Source organism: Scomber japonicus, chromosome 8, assembly GCF_027409825.1.
Source record: "Scomber japonicus isolate fScoJap1 chromosome 8, fScoJap1.pri, whole genome shotgun sequence".
Taxonomy (NCBI): domain Eukaryota; kingdom Metazoa; phylum Chordata; class Actinopteri; order Scombriformes; family Scombridae; genus Scomber; species Scomber japonicus.
In genome coordinates this window covers 24,128,864-24,152,495 of record NC_070585.1, presented here as the reverse complement: position 1 = coordinate 24,152,495, position 23,632 = coordinate 24,128,864, and the positions used below count along the sequence as shown (strand labels likewise).

Here is a 23,632-nt window from a genome sequence, read left to right as displayed (position 1 = left end):
GTCAACATTTTAACTCATGTATACTCTTAATATTTCATGGTTTACCACAGCAGCCGCCCGTCCAACTTTTCATTCCTTCGAGCTCTTGGGAGTCTTTGTCACCTGATCTGTCATTTGTTTAACATTCCTTTCTAATAGTTATTTCTCAGTTTTTTTTTCTCAGTCTCTGTGGTGTAGCCAACCAATAAAGCTGTACTTCAACTGAATCAGCCCCCCACACATCATACGTGTGTGTGTGTAAAGTCAACCAGTTTGCAGGCCCAAGGCTGCCAGACTATAAGGTTCACTGGTTTCAGTAGTCTGGGTGAGATGTGGCGAGGAGCTGTCTGTGCCTTTGTGTGTGTGTCTGTGTGTGTGTCTGTGTGTGTGTGTGTGTGTGTGTCTCTGTGTGTGTGTGTGTTGTATGGTATATTAATTCCCCGAACACCTGCTGTTTGCATTCTTGTCTTATCCCCTTGTCGCAAACACACACACGTACGCCTTGCATCTGCCTGTAATGGAAACAAACAATTGTTAGGGCTTTGTACTAAAGCCACTCGTTAGCTGTCTGACTGCCAGCTGGTCAGTTAAATTTAAAGCTAAGTTAAGCTTTACTGCTGGGTGGGGTGGACACCCAAGCTTCAACAGACCAGGTGCATAAAAATGGCTGCCTCATTAGCTGGATGTTATTCACAACCTCTGCAGTTATAATTCTGCATTATCTTATATCATTTGAGGTTAACCATATATGGTTTAACATTTATTCAAGGATTTCTGCAGTATCTGGGGTCAAGTCAAGTCATAATAGAGTTATCTCAGGGTAGTGATGTTTGATGAATGAGATTATGAGTCCCTGCTTCTGAACTTGGAATAATGGACTTACCAACTTCTGCAAAAGCAACAGTTTTTATATCATACTGTAGCTTCCAAGTAGTGTATTCAAATCCGAAAATTAAAATTTTGATTGAAGTATATATGTTTTAGCATTAGAATACCCTTTTTCCAAGCACTTCTAAAACAAGCTTACGTGACCTGATGTAGCCAGTAGCCACAGAGACGGACTGAGCACTCACTGTTGCTTCTGCTCAAACTTGAAAAAAGACAAACCGACTCTGAGCCCACCAACAGCAAACGGCTCCAGATCAGAGCAGAATACGGTGTAATTCACGGATGTTATTTGTCCCTAAGCTCCAGTTCTACTCCCAGCGCTGACCTCCAGAGCTCCCAGCACTCAGCAACTGTCTATCACACAATATGACTCAATGCATTTTACATTGTTCGTAATATATCTTAAGTATAGTACATTTCATGCCCCAATATAAAGTATGTGAGTATATTAGGAAGTCACTGACAGCGACCTGTATGTGTGTATTGTTGTGGGGGGAGGGGGGGCGCCACCACTCTAACCCACGTCATTGCTTTTTGCTAAAAGCTGAGTGGGCGTTTCCATTTGAAAAACCTGCAAAAAATACGCAGATGATGTTGTCCTTTAGAAGCTAATTATGGAGCATAGTGTCAGAGGTCTGAAGTTGTGTTTTCATTAGCTGATTGGTGTCAGCTTATTCATGCTTCACAATCAGTGGCTCTTTCATCTGTGTAGTAGTGTCCAATCATATTCATGCAGATATACAGCAAGACCATTATAACCTGTGTGTTCTCACAGAAGACAAAGCTGATTTTACAGGCAGTCTGATTGCATTTAAAATCAAAAGATGCAAACGTGCCCAGGGCGGTGCCAGTTGAAAATCGATCTATTTCAGCCAAAAAAAAGTGTATACTTAATTAATCTGCTTCATAAATGTACAGAGATGAGAGAGAAAGGAAGAGATACTGGAGGGAAATAATAAGTAGAGTGTGCATTTTTGATGAGTTGTGAGTTCAGTCAGAGATTAACCTGAAAACAAATACACAGGTTTATTCCCAAAGACATGGTCGGTATGTCCCTTCCTAGCAAGCTCACACCTAGTACATTGACTCTTTTGAGGTGAATAAACAATGATCCAGTGCTCAAACTTGCACACAATGAATTTTCGCCTCATGTTCTGTCTGAAAACATGACACTTACCACTGTTCCTGTATATACTCTTTCCAACGTCATTTGCAGTTGCAGGTTCTTCAACCACCAACTACTTCTCCTCAGAAAATTTAGTGTTCATGTATGTGTTAATTAGGGGGGACTAAGTCTCCCAGCAGAATTCACATTGCTGCTCTGATGTTTCTGACGGTTAAAAAGCAAAGTTTTCTCTGCCAAATATAACTGTGTAATCATTTGCTATAAATGATCAATTCATTGATGTACTGTAATTGTCTTACTGAAACAAAGTGGTTGTTACACTCCTCATTTTTGTGTCTTTAATTCTATACATCCATGTTTATCCATTAATAAACTTCAGTCATCAGGATAATGATAAAAGACAGAAAAGATGAAGACTAACAAATCAGACATATAGCTTGCTATATGCGCATATTGTAAAGGCAGGCAAATATGCACAATATACCCAAATCCATAGTATGCCTCAATAGTAGAATTTATAGCTTGTACAACTAATAGTAATGTTTATCTAAAAAATATGCCTAATGATAAAAAATGAAATAACCCAAATGCTTTACCCATCTGTTTATTTCCCAATATATCACTGCTACTGGTGTGCTTTTTATTTGACAAATTTGTTGTTTAATTTCACACATGTCATTTTGTTTGGGCAATGGCCTTGACTTTCTCGGTTCTTAGGCTGTCATGTTAGGTAGGCGATGCCATTGGTTTCCACCTGGCCCTTTATCCTCAATGTTTGTTTGACTCCAGAGCGGTTTCCCTGGTGAGAGAGCAGAATTTTCCACTGTGAACAAGAGAAAGATGGAGATAAGGATAGAGAGATTAGCTGAAAAGGGAGAGGAAAAAAAGAGAAAGGCAGGAAAAATGTAGCCAACTGTAAAAGAGTGAAAGATTGCGATAAAAGAGGAGAGATTAGAAAGAGAAAAGCAGAGGAAAGCGAAGAAAAAGTGTTTAGTCAACTGTGAAACAGTGAAAGATAAAACATGAGAGGTTGCGAGAGGGGGAGACACTGTAAAAGGGGGAGATTAAAGAGAAAAAGAAAAAGTGGAGAAGAAGGCTGAGAACATGATGAGAAGATCTGACACACTGACAGATAAAAAAGAGGAGAAAGAGGAGAGATTTAAGACAGATAAAGGTGAAGAGGGAATAAAGAGATTTGAGCCAATTATGGAAAGGCAGTTATGGTGAGGCTGAGCGCAGAGGAGCAAGACAAGAAAGAGTGGATGGAGAGAGGTGGAGTGATGCGAAGTGTTTGGATGCTGCCTCAGAATCAAACGTGAGTGGATACTTGACATTACAAATCAGTTTCTTTCATCTGGGAAGCAGCTTTCCCTGAGCTGAAAATGATAAATCAATGCTGCATTGAATTTTTCACTACGTCCAAGAAGACTTACCAGGCTGCCTCGCTTTCTAAGGAAATGGCAATTACAAGCATACTTGGAAGCCTCTGACAAGAGCCAGCAGCATCTATAGTAGTCTGGATGATGGCAGAGTGTCCGTCAAAGGTTTATCTGGTCTCTCGTATGCAGTGAGAGTCAGCATCACTGTGAATTTCTTCTCTGGTTTCTTCAGTTTTGCAGTCTTTCATTTCTTCTAAATGCGTGTATCTGCTGTTGATGAGGACTCATATAATAACATACACAGCTGTGAAAGTTTGACTTTTTTGTGCCTTCGGAGGTGGAGCAGGTGGTGCACTAATCAAAAAGTTGACTCTTCCTGTCCGCATTTCGAAGTGTCCTTGGGCAAGATGCACCAGCATCTGCATGGTAGTTTGCTGTCATCTGTGTGTGTAGGTGTGTGTTTGTGTGTGTGTGTGTGTGATCAGCAGAAAAACATCATGAAGGACTTGAGATAAATGCCGCCATTTATCATCTAAAATTAGTTTTTGGTTCATGCTCTCTAGGACGACACATATTGTAAGTGTTTTCTGATCAGACGTCACCATTATCTGGATGCTATCAGTGCTACCATTGACACTAACACAAAAAAACATCTTGGTTAGGGTTTGGGAAAAATCATGGTTTGGGTTTAAATATTTTCCTTCATTGTCATGGTTATAAAAAACCCAGTTGGTTATGGTTATCGGTTGGTGATTGTCAAAAATTACATGAATGTTGGGAACGTGGAAGCAATACTCTGGCCTACTAATTCTTAAACCTGCTTTATTTGATTTGAACTACTTAAGAGCCTGAAAATAGAAAATGGACTTCGGTTGCTATGGCAGGCATGTTAGCAAACAGTGATTGACAATGAGCAACATTAGCATTAGCAGCATTAGCATAACATAAGTCTCACACGCACGGTCCTTTTAGCACTGCTTTGTTCTCCATCAGTTCATGTAGAAAATATGTGGGATGTTAGCTGCTAAATGCTCCACTATGTTCACAAACTTTAGCAGCTAACTAGATCTGGCTGCAATGTTTGGTGCTGAACCTTTTATTGGGAAACTGTTACTTTCTGTGTGTGGAAACAACGCTGATGAGAGCGAAAACAGTAAAATTGCTGGCTGGAAAATACGGAGAAACCATTGAGTTAAAAAGATGTGAAAATGCTCCATAGAGCTGGAGAGTTGTGTGATAATTTGCTGTGGGTTTGTCACTTCAGGGGACCCTTTTTACATTACACATAAACATTTGATCCATTGGTAGTATAAAATTATAGATTTGCGCTGCTTTAAGGTTCACCATTGCACCACTGTAAATCTTTTAGATGTTTTATACTCTTTTTTTTCTTCATATCTAGGATCCTCAAATAGAAACCGTACTTAACTCAAACCTCATTCTTGAGAACTTGTTTGTTGTTGGTTTTGATTTAGTCCAGCTTTCCATCACTATTGCTCTAGTGGGTGGGAATCTTTGATCACAGGAGTTACTTTATGAGATCTCCCATTGTATCAGCTTAGATATATTGGAATTATTACCGTGGAGCCCTTTTAAAGGACCCCTGTTGGACCCTGGATCCCATTTTGGACTTTTGGAAGTGCTACCCTCGCTCCCACACCAGCCCTCCCTGTCTCAGGCCGGGGTATGGCTCTTATTAGTGGTCCTTGCCATGATAGCTTGGGGAAGCCTTTTGAAACCTAATATGGTCTTCAATCAGATTTATAAATGTTTAGGTGTATTATGAAAAACACACACGCAGTCCGCCATGGTAAAACCAGACTCTGTTTATGTGTGAGTATGAGTGTGTGTGTGTATGTGTCTCCAAGTGAAGTGAAAGCTCTCAGAGTGAGGGGAAAAGGGTTGTGTGTGTGTGTGTGTGTGTGTGTGTGTGTGTGTGAAATAAGAGAGAAAATGTGTGTGTTGTTGGTCTATGCTCACTTATGTGTGTGTTTTTTTTTCTTGCCCTAATTCCTCCTGTGCGACAGCGTTTCAATAAACAGCATAGCCGTGTAAAGGGAACCAGTCAATACACACACACTCAGGCAGTCCGTTGATATTGCACCCATACTGTAGTTAAAACAGATTGAATGACAGCCAGGAAACACGATACGCTTTTAAACTCTGATGATGGAGAGAGAAAATAAATTCATCCCTACTTTTTTTTCTTTTGCGGGAACATTTGTGCGTAACACTCTCGGTGCTCGCACGGTAGGGATGTTTGTGTGTTTTGGTTTCTGTTTGTTTGTGTTTGTATGTTTGTGTGTGTGCGTGTGCTTGTGTGAATGTGTGTGGCCTCATATGCTGTGGGGCATTCTCACGCTCTGTCCTATACTGCCACATTCATTAAATCGAGTGAGAAAACACACATGCAGACGGACAAAACTACACTGACTCAACCTTTCACTGATGTTCATTCACTTTTTTGTAATTTTAATCCTGAAATATTTCGCTTTTCAAGATGCAATGTATTATATAATGTTCAGACTGAGTTTTGTCACTTGTTTTAATGATACAAGTCCGATCTTTAACCTCTGTGTTTCTCTCTGTAGGGATTTGAACAGAAACAACATCACCAGAGTCACTAAAGTGGATTTCTCTGGCATCAAGAACCTCAGAATTCTGTAAGTTTGTTTTTGCTTTCTTTTACTTTCTTAACATTTTGTGCTGAAAAAATGCTGCCAAATGGTCTCAGGGGCTTTTATATTTCTTCTTGTTTCTTTTGGTTCCTTCACATGTGAATTCATAACATTGCCGTCCAAAGATGATGGGACTCATGCAAAAACATCTATGTCTTATACTACGTCTTGGACTGTTTTCTGTGAAACTATGAAACTCATGTGTTGGGTTTGTCTATTCTGGGCTACTGTAATATGGCGGTCTCTGTGTAAAGGGACCCACTACCGATGTAGATGTAAATCGCTCATTCTCAGGTAACGAAGACACAACAATTCATAATTTTAGGGTATTTACACTAATTAAGACATAACTATGAATATTATAGTCCATTTCTGCCAAGTCCGTTCCATTAAATGCCACTAGATACTACAGATGGCACCTTGAAGAGCAAACCCAATAGAACCTGATCAATAGCTAGCTTAACACAGCTGAATCAAAAATTGTCCTTGAAGTTGAATCCACTGAGTTCCAGCAGGTCTTTTATGCATCTTTAACCTTCACTTTTATTTCTTGCTGTGACCTGTATTTGTTTCTTTACAAGGAATCCTATTAAAAAAGCCATGCTGGAGCAATTAGGCAAATGCTATATTTACCTAATAGGCCTGTATATGGCTATAGGGGAAATAAGTCTCTATAAAATACAGTTTCCCATCCTAATGAGGGCAGGAGAGAATGCAAGTGTCCTATCCAAGGAGTCAAATTTCGTAATTACTGAATATTTACAACGTTGAATAATAGACTAATAGTGAGCTGACATGCCAGTTAAAAGCAGTAAGACTCTTATTTGCTAAACAAGCAACACAACAGCAAGATGTTGAACTGATGTGGATGTGTTGATATGCAGAGATGGAAATTATGCAACTTTTGGACAATTGCTACCAAGAAATTATGAGTCATTGTTTATATGAAACAGTGAATGAAAACATAGTGAAAGTCAAAATTTACAATTGTCCTCCATGTTTTTCTGAGCCAAAGTGAGGGAATTTTCACATTGTGCAATATTGGGGTATCTCGAAATGTCAGAATGTCTTTGGATATCAGTAATAAAGATCAAGCCATTGAGATGCTTTGAAGCAGCACTAAAGAAATGTCTATAAATCTACTTTACGGACATAATTTAATCATAAAAATCACGGTTCCACACACTAGAATGCTTAGAACTGGAATGAATAACCTTTCACTTCAATGCAGAGCTGCCAATGTGGAGTGGAACTTCAAAGAAGTGGCGAGAACAGAACAAATAACATACTGAGGATAACTGTGTTGAACAGGATAGATGTTGGAACAGAAGACCTTCAGCTGATGCGGATGTGTGTCCAACCTGAATTAAAGTGATGAACCATAACCGGTGATTCAAAACTATCCTGATTTAATATGTTCAAAAATTAGTTTGGTTTTGGGTGGCCTCAAAAAGGACCAAAGCCAGAATGACCACAGATCCATTTCTTGGCAAAATTACCTCTAAAGGCAGTATTTTTTTGTTTTTTTTACTGCACACTCACCATGAAACCATATCTATATTATATTGTCAGCTTTTGTGCATGTCTAGTCTATCACCATTGATTTTAAAAAGTGCATGCAACACTTGCATGTACTTTTGCAACCCATGCTACACTTGATATTACATTACTTATCTTATTTGTCATGTCTAAATAGCCGTACTTCAGTGTGAGCTCTTGTCTCTTCTCAGCTATCCTAATTGACTGTGAGGGCTCTCCAACTCTTCTGCCTGCAACTTTGAGTGTGCATCTTTGTGTGTATTTTGTGTGTGTGTGTGTGTGTGTGAGGCCTGTAATAACTGTAATCACCGTTGGCTGCATGCAGCTTCCCTCCACACTGTGCTTTAACCAGACCAGCAGATAAAAATACACACTGAGTGCAAACTACGCTGAGAAGTGGAAATAAGTTTATGCATGTGAGTGTTTGCATTTGTAAGCACATTTACTTAAGTATAACCATACTTGTGAGGACCAAGTTAGTTTTTGGAACTCATGTCAGTAAATGCTTCAGGTTGTGTTAATGTGTGTGTACATCCTCTATATGTGAAATTGAGGGCAAGAAGGATCAAGGAAAGAGTCTCTGTGTGTGTATGTGTATGTGTGTCTGTGTGTGTGTGCGTGTGTGTGTGTGTGTGTGTATTTGCGTGTGGTGGCTTGTTTCATGTGGTTGGTGATAAACTGCTGTGACATTTCCCCACTCTCAATGTCTTAAAAATGGGGAGGAGATTGCTTGGGAAAGAGGAGATGGTCTGAGAAAACACACACACACACACACACACACACACACACACACACACACACACACACACACACACACACACACACACATATGCACACACGCACACACAATGGCCACACAGTACATCCCTTTTTGCCCTTATCTGTGGTCATATAGGTATTACTGTGACTTTATCAGTACTCTCTCTCTCTACTTTCACTCTCTCTCTTTCCTTCTCTCTCACTCACTCTCACTCTCTCTCACTCACTCTCACTCACACACATGCACATATTTACGCACATAGGCATGCACACACACACACACACACACACACACACATACGTACATACACAAATAGGGATTTTCTGTAATTTAAGCTCTGTATTCATCTCATGGGAAAACTTTGCATGTAATTTAAAATAAGTCTAACATTCTTCCCACAGAAGGCTAATACAGGGCCGCAGAAAAAAGCCTTACATACAAACAAACATGTAATTACTAACAATTAGTTCTGTAGGAATACTTGACCCTCATTACAAATATTCTGACCTCAGTTAAACACTCCCACCAAACTTAAACAACATCATTTTGTCCTCTCAGATCTATTGTCAATTTCTAAATTACTTGATCTATACATCAATATCTCAATGGCTATAAAATCAACTTAACGTCTGACTTCATTAAATAATTTAAATCAGACTTCCTTCTTTAATCTGATTAAACTTTAAAAGACCCCCAATACAAACACACGTAATCCAATGCAGCAATCTCCTTAATCTGAGCGGTCAGACCGTCTTGCTGTAATCACTGAACTGACACAGCTTGCCTCTGCATGCATACTGCATGCACAACATTTAGTGTAATATCTTTGGCAGTCTTACATCACAAGATTTCTTCCAGATTGTGGCGAAATTGAGTAATTCCAAACAAATTTAGATTTAGGTGAAAACCTGTGCTTGATATTGAACATTTGGCCCTGGTGAAGATAATGTGGTTTCACCCATTGTGTGTAAGCAACAAGTGAAGTTAATATCCCCTGAAGTATTTCCTTATTTCCTTCAGAGGCCAAGTGCTCTGAGTTTGCCATAAAGTAGCGTGACATTCGTGCTTTTTTATAATGGTTGCTAAGATTTTTTAATATGGTTGAATGAAGGAGCCATTAGACACACCAGGCCCCACACACATGAAATCAATACATTTTTTTCCTCTGTTTTCTCCATCTCTCTTTCTCTCTCTCTCTGTCGATGACTAATGCCTGATACAGACCAATATAAAAACAATACCTCATCCGAACAATATGCCAGCGCCGACTCCCCTCACCATGTGTTTGGCCTAGGATCCCTTGCCTTTCTAAATTTCATTCAATAAATCAGCATGCGGTTGATCCCTCATTTGGACAAATATACTCTCATAGTTACTCAAAGTTATATCTTGATTTAGCTTACTCCAGAGTTTATGAGATCTGCTTTTTTATCAGGATGGAGAAAATAGGACTAAATGCTGGAATAAACATACTGGATTAATGCTGGCTAGACTGTAAATTATGAGTGATGGGATTGAGTCAGGATTTAGCATATATTTTATTGTGTGTTTGGGTATGCTTGCTACCAGTGCATAACTCTGTACCTGTATTTACACACATATCAAACATTGTATGTTAGTGCTGGTATGTATATCTATGCATCTTATGTATGTATTCATGCTTGTCATTGTTTATTGGCCACTGTAAGTGTGTTTGAGGTCTTTTAGCTAAGTGTTTTGACAACTTTTTTGCAGCACTCGTGTTAGTGTAAAGTAGACCAAGCACGCTGGATGTACACGACTGATCATTTGAATTTTTTAGCAGTTGACACCAAATATTTTGGCGATATTTAAAAGAATATAAGATTGGTTTAAACAGCTTTCAATCTGGTTTTATGCAACCAAAGGGTGTTATAATCCTGACCATCATATTCACAGTGAATGTGTCCTCTTGCAAAGGACAAAGGTCAGAACATCTTTTTGTAATAAAAAGTTAAGAGGCAAATGGGGTTAAAATTCATATGAGTGTCTCATTGTGCACCAAACGGCGTCTGAGTAAGTGCCACCCCCCCTCATAAGTGGTTAAGCCATATGTATGTTTGAGTGTGTATGTCTCTGTTATCTTTCAGCCAAGTACATGTTTCCTATATGAGTTCTATAGACTGTGTGTGTGTGTGTGTGTGTGTGTGTTTATGTGTGTGATCATTTGAGTATATGTGTGTGTGTGTGTGTGTTTGCATGTGTGTTAGTGTAATGAGCTGGTATGACAGACCATGGATTAATGGCTGTAATACAGCTGCATGTCTAAACATTTTCTTTGAAAGAATATTTAAAGGAAGGTCATGCCAAAACAATTCAAACTCCACATGGCAGGCCAGACGACGTCTCTTTTTGATAGAGCTTCTTTAGTCTTCTTTGGCTCTGTCTGTCTTTTTTTTCTCTCTCACTCAATCCATCTTGTCATTCATGGTCTCTTTGTTTTTGCATCTCTGTTTCCTCTCTTTCTCTGCCTCCTCCTTCCTCTCCTCTTCTTCCCCTTCACTCCCTCCCTCATCTCTTCCCCTGCCTCTCACATCAGACACTCTTTTCTCTTCGACCCTCCTCCCCTCCCCTCTCAGAAGATGTCACTCTTAACATCCTCAGACAGAAAATATAAACACACATATCTGCGGAGATGTTCTTTGCCCGTTTTCTCTGTCCCATCTGGAAAACCTTAGATCGCCCCAGAAAACATGACAACACACACAGAGCAGAGCAGAGAAGGAAGAAGAGGAATATGCATTACATTGGGAGCCACAAAGGAAAGAGAGGAGAAATAGAGAAGATATCCATTGAGGGATGGAAGAGGGATGGGCTGTTAATTGTTTGTTTTGGCTTGCTCCATTGTGACATTTGTGAAATGCTGCGTGTCTTAAACTTTTTAAACTTTTGCTTCACGCTAGATTCAATTATTCAGCTCAATGATTCCTTGTTTATACAACCAATTTTTAAAAAGTGTAAATGTCTCTCTCAATGTTTGAAATCTTTCTATTTTTCTCTGTCAAGCAGTGGATTTTTCTCTAGTTGCACTGGCCAGAAAATGAGATGTTTCTTATTTTTCTGTCTTTGGTTTGAACCAGGTCAGCCTCAAAATCTGGCTGTGGATAGGTATTCCCAACTACATGTTGGTTCCTCAGTTGGATATTTAATTTAGTCATTTTAAACAAGTGTTCACTGCAGCTTACGTTCACACTGACTGTTATTTCTCTCTTCTCTTTACTGTCACACAAATCGTATACCTGTTGGCATTGTTTTTACATTCTGGTTTTGTGTACAGTAATAATGACAGTAACTACAACTGTTCCTTTCTCTTTTCCCCTCTGGCTTCTCTGTGTATGTCTGCTGCTATAGTCATCTGGAGGACAACCAAATCAGTGTTGTAGAGAGAGGAGCCTTTCAAGACCTCAGACTGCTGGAGAGACTGTAAGTACAGCACATTACACTACGATCTGATTTGTATGAATACGAGAAAAAGGCAGAGTGTAAACTAAACATCTCAAGCAAACTTCAGTTTTTTGAAAGATTAAATAAGCCCACGAGGCTTCAAACATGCGCAAACAGCAAAACAGATGCTTACTGTACATGTACATCTGCAAACATCAATTCACACATGCAGATGTTTGACTTCCTACTGCTGACTTTACATTTTGCCAAACATACAGACACCTTTGACTTCCTGCTGCTGCCTGCCTGTCCATCCTGTAAAGCCTGCACACATACTCAAATGGTCTCACACACACACACACACACACACATGCTGACTGTACCTGCATGATAACCAATTCCATCCACTTCACACAACACCTTGGAATCTCCCATCGATCTTGTCTTGTGCAGTATGTGTCTGTGTGAGTGTGTGTGTGTCTGTCAGCTCACACCAAGGCTCTAGTCAACAGAACCGAGGTGTCAGTGCACAACACAACACTTCCCACACACACACCTGCATGTTTATGACTCTGAGTTAGAGGAATGACAGGCAGACAACCTGCCGGGAGTTTATTCTGTACATACTGTTTATGATGCTGCAGCATGAGATGAAGTTCTAGAGTAACACACTATGTATTGTTGAGACTTTATCTCCTAAAAATTATCTAAATTGAAAGATTAACAGTTCCAGCAACATAAGTCACTTTTAGGTGATGTAACACGCCATCTTGCTGTCATACTGGACTGATGAGAACAGCATCTCTAAACTTAGGACTTGGTAGTGTTGAATACACATTGTTGAGCTTTCTTCACTGATGCAGTATGTTTACTTAGTTTATCAGACATACATTTATAAGATATTGAACCCTAACAGTAGGCTAAGAAAACAAGAAAGGAGGACAACTTTTGACATTTTAAAAGTGGAAATTCACTCAACACAGACAAATACAGCAGAAAAACAAAAAATGGTCCAGGTGACAGAAAACTCTTCTAACTCTGGACAGAAACATGAGAGCAGTTGAGTGGCAGCAACATGTGTATCTCGTCTCTAAATGGAGATCACAGATCTGATAGGGGGAAAGTGAGAGGTGATTGGCTGCTTTAATGTTAAAAGGCTCTGTAATGCAGTGTGTCAGGAAGGGTTAGAGGTTAGAAGTGAAGGAGGAAGAGGTTGGAGGGCAAAATAGTTGTGTGTCAAAACTCACACAAAGGATGATATTTCATTTATCTAATCCGTTAGAAAAATGTCACACGGACATTGTGTGTAAAAGTGCATTACATCATGTAAATAGGACAACATTTACATTTATCTGTAGTCAATCAAAAAAAAAAAACTAGTGATTTTTCTTGATTTTGTGGTAAAAAAGAGAAAAAATATTCCTGGTCCTTGCAGCAGGTAAAAATAATAGTTCTTAATTGTACTTCCTGAATTGCTTTTTAAAAAGCTTTGATGACAGGGAATGTGATGTTATGCCTGTCAGGGTGAAAGGTTAGGGGTGATAGGTTGTGGTGTTGAGTCTGTGTGATTTATGGAGTCACATTGTGAAAAACATGAACCTTATGTATTGATCTCCTTGGGTTAGGACAGTCATTCATGTCAACACATAAATTATAAAGTGAATTGACCTCAGTAAGCAATACAAATATACAAATGAAAGACTCAGCGGTGACCTAAAATGGCAAAAAGTAATAATTAGCTGATTTTTAGTGCTGTATAAGGTTCCATTTGATTGATAATCTACAAAAAGAATAGGGGATTTTTTTTAAGAGATGTGATTTACTCCAATGTTTTCCTACCAAACTAACTGGTATATCAAACCACTACATTTTGAGGTAGTAGCCCAGTGAGAATAGTTCCATCTCCAAACCATTTCTGCTGGACTTTATTGTGATTCTGACTAATAGGGATAATTTTTCCAAATTTTAAAAGTATGGTGCCCATAGAGTTGTGGTCTGGTACTCTTTCAAAGGTTCCAGGGAGGAGAAACTCGTCATTAATATTTGAAAATACACAAAGGATTCTTCTCGTAAAAACCATAACTGTTTTGTGAGTGAACGTCTCAAGATGACTCACAACTGTAATAGTAGCCGAGCAATGTGCTTTACTTTCGTACCAGCAGTTATTTTCTAGGAGCAGGGGTCAATTATTTCAAATGGTGGATATCTCTCTTTGGACTGCAGCTCTCTTTCCATTGGTGCACAAAGGAGTGAAAGTCAGGGTCTTATTATCATTATCACGGGGTTAAAAGGTTGGTGTCTGTGTCTTCTCCAACACAGATTCTACTGTGTGACCCTTTGACCCTCCGCCCTCCTTTTCTTCTCTTTTTCCCCTCCACGCCTCGTTTCTCAGCCGAATGCTTTGGTAGCTTGATAACGCTCCCTCTCTTCACACTGTCCTCATCTATCTCAGCCCCACCCTCCATACGCACACACACATACACACATACACTGATAGACACATATTTCACTTCCCTTCCACTCTCCGCCTGGTACTTTCTCTTCACATACACATCTTTTTGTTGGTCCACACCATTCTTCCACTCTCTCCATCTTCTTCTGCCTCTCATTCCTTCGTAAATAATTGCCATATGGTCATTTCATGCTCTGCTCAAACCACTTAAACAGGGAATGGTATTTTACATGTAACATATAAGAAGACAGTGGGCATAAGCATGTTTTCCTTTCATATTAGTGGAGAAACACAAGTCAGATGAACTGGATGAGGACACAAGTTTCATTAATATGAATGATGAACTGAATAAGTATTCTTTGGCAAAGATTGTACAATGCAGAATTATCAGAAATAATCAGGCCACAAAGATTTTTGCCATTTAAAACACATTAAAAATGCAGAATGGATAAGCTATCTTTTTCTAATAGGATAATATAATAATATTAAAGTATGAATTCTGGGGAAAACATTTTTTTATTCTGCCAGAAAAAATGGACTTGCTTTTGCTATTTGCTATGTATACAGTAGTGCATTTTTTAATGCCTAAATTAATGACATGGTTTTCTTTTTATAAACGGACAGAGCAAGTTTTGACATTTATCAGACTATATTTAAAGTACAAGAGCTGAAAAAATAGTGTAATTAATCAGAATGATTCAGATCACATATGGAGCAAAAATGCTGAACTATTTTGGACTGAAACAAACAAGCTGAAGACATCAGCTTTGGAAACTCCAGAAACCTGGAGTAGGTTCTGACATTTTAAAGACTTTAATTGATTCATCATATTTGAAAATAAGTCATGTTTCCAGTCTGAGAAAATAATTTAAGAATAGTGTCAATACATTGAATAATCCTAAAAGTTTTTTAAGACTTATCTTTCAGCTTAGCCGAGGTGAGTGAAAGCCTCCAGGAACCCAAACTTGTTCCACCTTTCACTCCCAGGTCAAAGCGGATTAGGGGATGATAGTGATAACTGGCTTTAGAGAGCTTACAGCACGATAACCTGTAACTGACACACACACACACACACACACACACACACACACACACACACAACACACGACACGATAACCTGCGGGTCATGATCACAGGAAGCCAGTCAGACTTTCCCATGAAACTGACCTTTGAACCATGAACTGTAAGACCTTTAACGTGATTTGCTAGGCTGGTTGGTGATAGTTCAGTCAACACAGAAGCATGAATCTGAGTGATTCATTTATGGGTCTGTTCTCTCATTGAGATTACTCTGAGTTGTTCATATTTTACCTTCCTTTTCTCCCTGCAGTCGTCTGAACAGAAACAAACTCCAGTTTCTCCCAGAGCTTCTCTTCCAGTCCAACCCCAAACTAGGACGACTGTGAGTACACATTTCTTTTTTTTTTGTCCATCTCTCCATCCAGCGATCACACTTCCTCCAACTCTCCCATCTCTCTTGTTGCCTGTTGCCTCTTTCTCTCCCCTTTTTCTGTCTCTTTTGATGTGTTACGCGATCCATTTGAAAACATCCACGGTGCAATGGCAGAACTTTCATCCGGGTTGAGGGTTCAAGTCCTGCGCCAGGTGACACAGTGCCGCTCTGTGCTCCTGTCGAGAGGTGAAAAAGAGTGTGTGTCAGATGTGTGTGCGTATGTGTGTGCATGATTTTTAAGAGGTGAAAGTGTGCCTGGAGTGAATGTTTTGCTTGGACCCGTGAAGAATTTTTATTCAGGAATATGGAGTTTTCCCAGAGTATTCAGAGTGTAAGAGCAGGTCATACTGATGCAGTGAAGCCTTCCACTTGTCCTTCGCCCTCTTTTTCATCTCACATTCCCAGACACACACACACTCTCTCTCCCTCTCTCTGTTTCAGTCCCATAGGTGTATCCACCCTTTCTCCATGTCTTCCTCTGCTCTCTCCATCTGCACTCTCTCTTTCCATTTTACTATTTGTCTTATCCTCAGAGAGTCTCTGTCAGGTTGGGTTGAAGGTTGAAACACTTTCTAAACTTTATAGCTGTTTACATTGGGCTGCCTTCAAGTAAATCTAGAGGTAGACTTTTTGTGTGTTCATATGTGTGTCTCTGGTGAACGCTTTCTACTGTATGTTTCTACAATCATTAGTTTCTATCATGTAGGTGTGTGTGTGTGCATGCGCTATAGTGATATATCTGCATATCAGTATGAATGCCTGAGTGTGTGTGTTGTGATGTATAAGGAAAGGGAATATCAGCATTGGGACATTAAAGTTCTCACTTCTCTCATTCTCTTTTTTTAATGTTTCCATGAAGCTGAACACCTTGGAAGCTACTGTAACCTTTCTTTGTTGAAAAAGCAGGTTCCTGTTCTCTCTGTGTGTTTGACATTATTGAATATTTAGGTATTTTAGATGCTAAAAAAAGGGAATACTCCACCAAAAAACAAATAGCTACAGTCAGCTCTGATTCCCAGCAATTGCAGTTCCAATAGAGGCCCAGAGTCATAGCAAAATGTTCATAGAGACTTCTCAAACCACTCCTGCAGCTCTGTCAACTTATTCTTCTTTACTGGTGATTTGTTTTCAGTATGTAGGCTATCCAACAGTAAGGTGTCTGCACACCTTGTCAAAATTCATAGCTCCATGCTGAGCCATCACCTCCTCATAGCTCCAAAGCTTTTTTAAAAGTAGTATATTTGTCATTTTTTTTGGATAACAGATCAGTGGAGAGGTAGATCATACTGCAGGAGTTTTGAACTGTTTTTGACCTGCTTTTTCTTTGCAGTGCTTCTGGTTCATTACTGGAAACCACTGATTTAAGAATTAACTAGTCTGAATCAAAGTTGATATAGTTGCTGTCCTGTAGGAGTAATTTTAGAGCCGATTTTAAAGCCTACAGATGGTGACTTGTGGATACAATAAGATAGAGTTTTTGTTGACTTTTCTGCGGTGATAATGCATTGAGGAGTTCCATACAAATGTTTCAGATTGAGGGTTTTTAGTTTGAAATGTACCATGACATGAACCACGCAGTAGCCATCTTGTGCACCTGTTCAATCTACTAAAAGTTGTTTATAGCCAAATTTTGTCATTCAAACTCATCACTCATTCAGCATCAGAACGTTTATGTTGAAACACAGCAGTGCAAAGTTGTTTGGAATAACAAAAACAATAAATGCAGCTGTAATAATGGTGGTTTATGATGAAGACAATAAAATGATTTGTGTTTTCTGCAGTGCTTTCTCAATGTGATCCCTTGTGTTGGCAGTAAAGCCACAGAAAGATGAAATCTTCTCAGTGGGGTGCACACAGAGAGACCTCTATTTAAAACTCTGGACAGACTGATTGTGTGTTTCATATATTTGTGGTGTATGTCTGATGTATTGCTGAAGACAGCAAACTAGACTGTTATGGCTGAAAGCAAATTGTCATTTACGTCAACTGCGGCTTCCAGGATCACACACAGTCAAAAACCTCATGTGAACATCGGGGGGAAGGATGGGAGGGGATGAGGGGGGGGGGGGGTCACGGTCACAGTGACAGATGCAAACACATATAAACACACGCATGTACAGTACACACTTCATCACACATTAATTTGCACACGCAATCACTGTGTTTATTTCTTTTTCTTCTTGTTCTTCATGATTGACAGTCGTATTTCCTCCACTGCCTGGCTTACTCTTCTATAAAACCCCTAATTGATCTCGAAAGCTCCTATTTATTACCGGTTGAATATGGATCCCTATAGAGCTCTCAGACAACTCAGTAAGAGAGTGGAAAGGGTGAACATGTTCCAAACTTAACATTATAAATCTCATGTTCTTTATATCCCTACTTTGCCATCAGCACAATCTAAATTACAGTGTTAAATTACAGTGAGTTTCCTCCTGCTCTTTATTTTTTTTCTTTCTTTCCACTTTTCTCATTTTTCTCTTCCATTTTACGATGCTTTTTTATCCCATCCATGCAATGTTTTTCTGCAAATGAAGGAAGTGGAGGTAATGTAAATAGCAAGGTAAATACAGACAGGAGACTGCGTAAGAGAAGGAGAGAGAGAGAAAGTCAGAGAAGGAAGATATGGAGGTAGAGTGACAAGAGAGAAAGAGCAAAAGCCAGAGGGAGGGAGATTGAAAGGGAAAGTAACAGCAGGAGGGTAAGAAGGAGGAGACAGGGAGGTTTGCTGGTGGCTTTCTGGTTTGGGTTCGTAACCTTCCTCTCTGTCAGCCTCGGTTAGATATTAAATGATGGCAGTGTGATAGGAATTACCTCTTAACCCTCCTATTAAAGCCCTGTGGTCTGAGGTTTGGAGGCGGCAGGAGAGAGAAGGAGCTGGACTAGCATTAAGGGAAAATAGGCATGGGCTGGAGGGTTTTACTCTCGAGGAGGGTGGGAGGTAAGGGCAAAAGGTATCAGGGTGGATAATAGTTTTTACCCAAGTCCTGGATCCCGCTGAGATGACTGAAGCATAGGATTCAAAGCTCGGATCGAAGGTTAGCGTCGTCTCTTATTGGAAAATGTTGTAATTGAGCAGTGAGTGGGGCTGCTGACTGTCTGACAAAGACAGATGAACGATAGGTATTAGGGAGGTCACTCGGGGGTGGGGTGGGTTGAGGGGTTGGATGGATGAAAGGATGCTGGTGGAGGATGAAGGGAGCGGGTAGATGGATGGAGGGATCAGAGTGTAGGTACTCAGCAGGGGGATTGGGGGGGGGGAAACGAAGACAGAGATGGTGATATAGATGAATAGTGGACTGGAGTCTGTGGTTTTCAGTGTGTGCAGTCTGTGGTCGGTTCCCCCCACTGTTTGCAGAGACTGTGGTCTCACAGCACATGCACCCAGACTCACATTCACACACACAAGGCTTGAGTTTTGAGTAGAATACGTTTGTTTATAGTACAATGAATTTCTGGTCTGAAAAGCAGCATATTGTGATGGCTCAGATGAAAAATTGTAAGCCATTGGGTAGAGGGCTTTTGCGCATCAGTGCACATAACAGTATATCTGGGAGGTTTACTTTGCTAAGTGACTGAAGGCTGTTAGTCTCCTATCTAATAACACTGACCCAGACTGCGTCTCATCCTGTTATCTTCACTGGGTCCTCTGGGAGTTTGTGTGTGTATGTGCATGTTTAATATGTGCATGCTTGTGAAAGTGAGTGAGTATATATTGCGTGCAGGGCCCCCAAGTGCATCATCTGTGCATTTGAACCAGCACTGGTTTACTGCCAGTGATACTCATGAAGCAGCATCATTCTCTCCCATTAAAGCAGCTCATATTACAGTTGATTGGTTTGCATGAGAGGAGAAGGGCGCTTGGAAGATGGAAAATGGGAGTAATGTCAGACACGACAGATATTTCCCCCTTTCCTTCACCACAGCAGCTCCAGTGGGGCCTCAGATGCTGAGTATTACATAATGTAGGAGGTGATTTTTGAACATGTTTTGTATATTTATGGACATGGAAATAAATAAAAGCCCCACCTTGCTGTATAGATGGAGAATATGTGTTTTACAGATGGGACTGTTGTCACGTTATGTCAAACAAGAATGCGGATATATTGTATGTCATGCAGTCCATACGTCACAAACAACATGGTAATCTCTACTGTTACACACATCCTTTTTCTCTAACAAATAAAAAATTGAAGTCATGATCCATAAAATGCACCCTTATTCAATTCACTACAGTCAGAGATGTTGCTGCTACAGCCTTACTTGGTCTGGTATGACCACTATTTTAGCTTAGAGTAGCTAATGCCAGCTAATGTTCTTCGATACTTGTCATCATCTTGTAATTTGCACACAAATGCAATATTGCAAAAATAGTGTCTGCAATAAAAGAGCTAGTGTAAACATCAAAACAGCTAATAAAATAACCTGTTACTGAAGAATCTATCCTCCAGATATTGGTTTGATGACATGCTCTAATGTAGTGAAGACTAGTGTGCATCTTTTTTAGTTTGTGGCTTTCAGCTTCTTCCTATTCTTCAACACTGCTACTGGGCTCCCCTGATACTCTTACAGCACCCCCATTAAATGCATCACAGCAGGGATACTAACAGCCAAACATTCAGCCTAAAAGGGTTTTTGGAAGCTTAATGGAAAAAGAAGTGAGTGTTTGTCCAGAGGGATGCTGTGAAGGATTTTATCCTATCAAAGTGTCCTTGAGAAGGATGCTTAATCCCTACATGTTCACTCACTGTGGGCCAGTCCGGATAACAGCATTAGATAAACACCTAAAAAGTAAAAGTGCAGACTAAAGGCTGGAGGAAAAAAAGAGATAATGTTGCTGTGGGGAAGTGAAACCAGATGAAACAGCAGTAAGAGAAAGATAGATGGATAAGTAGAGGGAGGAAAGTCTAATGGTCAACAAATCTGGACCTGCAAAGTTTCCAGTCCAAATCCCCTGGACTGATGAGTGGATGTTAATGAGACATGCTCTTAAGCATCATAAGGTTACCCTTGAGCAAGGCACTTAACCTCCAAATGCTTCAGTGGAGCTCCCAGATGTGAAAATGTGAATGTAACTGTCCTTGGCTTCTACTGTAAATACAACTTAGCTGGTTAAGTCAGGGGGAAAGAGCTGGACAGAGAGAGAGGAATGAGAGTGGGAGGGAAGGCTAAAAGGAGCAGGGGGTCATTTGAGACGTCTTTTCCTCCTAATTAAGTTAATGGAGAAAGACGAGGAGGTTGCCTTTAATCTTGGCTAATTGTCCATTTAGAGGCGACTGCCATAGTTTACCTGCTGGAATGTTACGGTTAGTGTTACAGGAAGTGGGTGTACTCTATGTGTTCAGCGATTGGCTGTGACAGACAGGGCTGCAATGGCTATTGGTGGGAACGGCCTGGAAGGGAGAGGGTTGAACGTAAACTGCCTGAACTCACATGTGTCTCCTCTTTTTTTTTTTTTTTTTATCTCTCTCTGGTCACTCATTTACTTTCCCTCCTATTTTTCTCTTTTTTTTCCCACATGCACTTTCTCTGTTACACACACCCACACAAACAGAACAAACAGCTTTGATGTTTGTGTTGCTGTCAGGATTTGTAAGATTGTTTTCTTGTCACTAGGCTCCAGGCCCTTTGTTTGTTTTTCACGCCACTGAGTACTGGCGAGAAACAAATAAATCTCAAACGCACGAACACACACCGAGGCACACACAGAAGCAAACACAAATACATCTCGTTCTCTCACGCCACCTCTCCCGCTGATTTAACACCACGGGCGCTGGATGTAGAATTGCGAGGTCTACGTGTGTGGGTCGATGTGTGTGTGTTTGTATGTGTGTGTGTGTTGGTGCATGGCACTTTACACAAAACCACACACCCACGACAGAACTTCCTAATAATTAAACATGACTCAGAAGTACGAACCATGGCATGCAGCTGCACCACAAGGCTTGTAGGACCTGACATGCAGCTGCACCACAGGGCTCATACTCAGCAATTCAGTACAGTGTGTGTGTGTATCTAACAGGTTTATCAATCTTACTTATGCACAATGTCTCAATGTCATTTGACATGATTGCTTCCTAAAACAAAGAAAACAAGCCAGTTGGTTGAAATTGCAGCGGGTGTCCTGGCATGAAGCTGCACCATGAAGCCCATAGGCTCCAGGATGCAGCTGCACCACTAGGCCCACACTGATATTCACTGGCATTCAGGGAAGGGAAGACTTTTAGAGAGGGAACCTAAAATAAGGCTGCTCTTACCAGCTTATGTGTGTGGTTCCCACAGTCCAGACAGCAATGCGATTTTGTCTCAGGACATATTTAGATAAGTACACACTGCAGAGATACTGAAAACCAAGAGAGAGAGAGAGTGAAAGATAGAGAAAAAGAGATGGCAAATGATATTGGGATATTTTAAGAGGTTTAGAGAGACATGGACATGTTTCAGTCTAAAGGTTTCATTCATTAATTCATGAGATGGGAAAAATCTTGTTAATATGAAAAAGGATAGAAAAGATAATGAGACACTGTGCATGTATAGTATATACTTAAGTAAGATTGTTACAATAGTACTTCTGTAACCTAATGTATTCATAGTATAATCAAAAAAACTCCATGTAGGGATGAGGGTGATAGAAACTGGATTACATTAGCTCCATTACTCCTGGAGACAGTTGATTTTTTTTTTGCCATACATCACAGGATGTCTAATCTGCATTTTACATGTGTGCAGACATAGTAATGCATCCTTGTGTTTGAAACAAAGTCCAGCTAAAAGTCGAACATGTAAGTAAAATGTGTGCTCTGACTACAGTATGAAAAACACGGAGGACACGCACACACGTACGCGCCCGCACGCCCACAAAAACTTTGCCTATTTGAACAACTGTTAAAATGACTTGTGTCTCACACTTTGAAGGCAATCCGAGTCTTGTTTCGTACGTGTGTCCATATTAAAATATTTGTGTGTATATTCAATCTTACACACCAATTCAGGCACTCAACTTGTGAATAAGAATGCATGAGGTTAGTTTCTCTTGCTGTGAAAGAAGTCAAGTGCCCCAAAAGGTACCGTATGAAGTTTGTGTGTGGGTTGGCCTATGTGAAGTCTTCCTATGTGGATGTGTGAATAAAACAAACCAGCTTGTTTCTTAGCAGGGCATAATTCACCAGTCAGGCGGTCTTAAAGTTCACAGCAGCAACACCTTTCCCTTTCAGCTGCCTATTTAAGCAGCTAGCCAGCAAGCTGGATCGCCGTAGGGCCAGAACTTATGAAACGATCGTGGGAGGCTGGGGGCCTGTGGGTTTTTTTTTTATCCTGTATGGCAAAGAATTTTTATATGTTTGCACTGAAATAGCACAGAGGTTGCATGTGGTAGTAATTTAACCTCACAAATAAAGGTGAGTTAGATGGGGAAAGTAGCCACAGAGCCGCTAGCGCATATCGTTAAGTCATGTAAAAACTAACTGACTTTCCTCTTGACCTCTTTACAATAGTGGAGTGTGTAGGAACACATACGAGTGTATGGGTGTGTGCACATGTGTGTTTAAGGGTGCTGTACATGATTGTGATTGAAGATGTCTTAACGTGCAATGATGGTGTATATAGTATGTGTACGAATTTATATATGTGTACATTTGTGTTTACAGTATATGTGTGTGTATTCTTACGTACGCTAAATGTGGGTAATCTTAGTAATTTGTTTGCTGCTTGCGTCTGCATATTTGCTTATATGTTTGTATATGTCTACTTATATACATGTCTTTGGCTTTGCCTGTGTGTGTGTGTGTGTGTGTGTGTGTGTGTGTGTGTGTGTGTGTGTGTGTGTGTGTCTGTACATATATTTAAACAAGAAGCAAAGTTGATATGGGGCCAAACTCACTCACACACTGTTTGTTTAATCACAATTTAGGTTTACATGAGAACCCTAATCAAAAACAGACACAGCTCCCTGGAAAGCAGGAGGAGGAGGAGGATGA

At 40.1% G+C, this 23,632-nt stretch overlaps 1 protein-coding gene across 1 annotated transcript in view; it reads left to right on the top strand.

Annotated features, from left to right (window-relative positions):
• slit3 (slit homolog 3 (Drosophila)) overlaps positions 1–23,632 on the top strand; it is a 244,885-nt gene that overhangs the window by 10,020 nt on the left and 211,233 nt on the right. Inside the window, exons 2-4 of the mRNA XM_053323379.1 lie at positions 5,964–6,035; positions 11,719–11,790; positions 15,534–15,605. Coding sequence (XP_053179354.1) covers positions 5,964–6,035; positions 11,719–11,790; positions 15,534–15,605 — 216 coding nt within the window. The remainder of the gene's footprint in view (positions 1–5,963; positions 6,036–11,718; positions 11,791–15,533; positions 15,606–23,632) is intronic.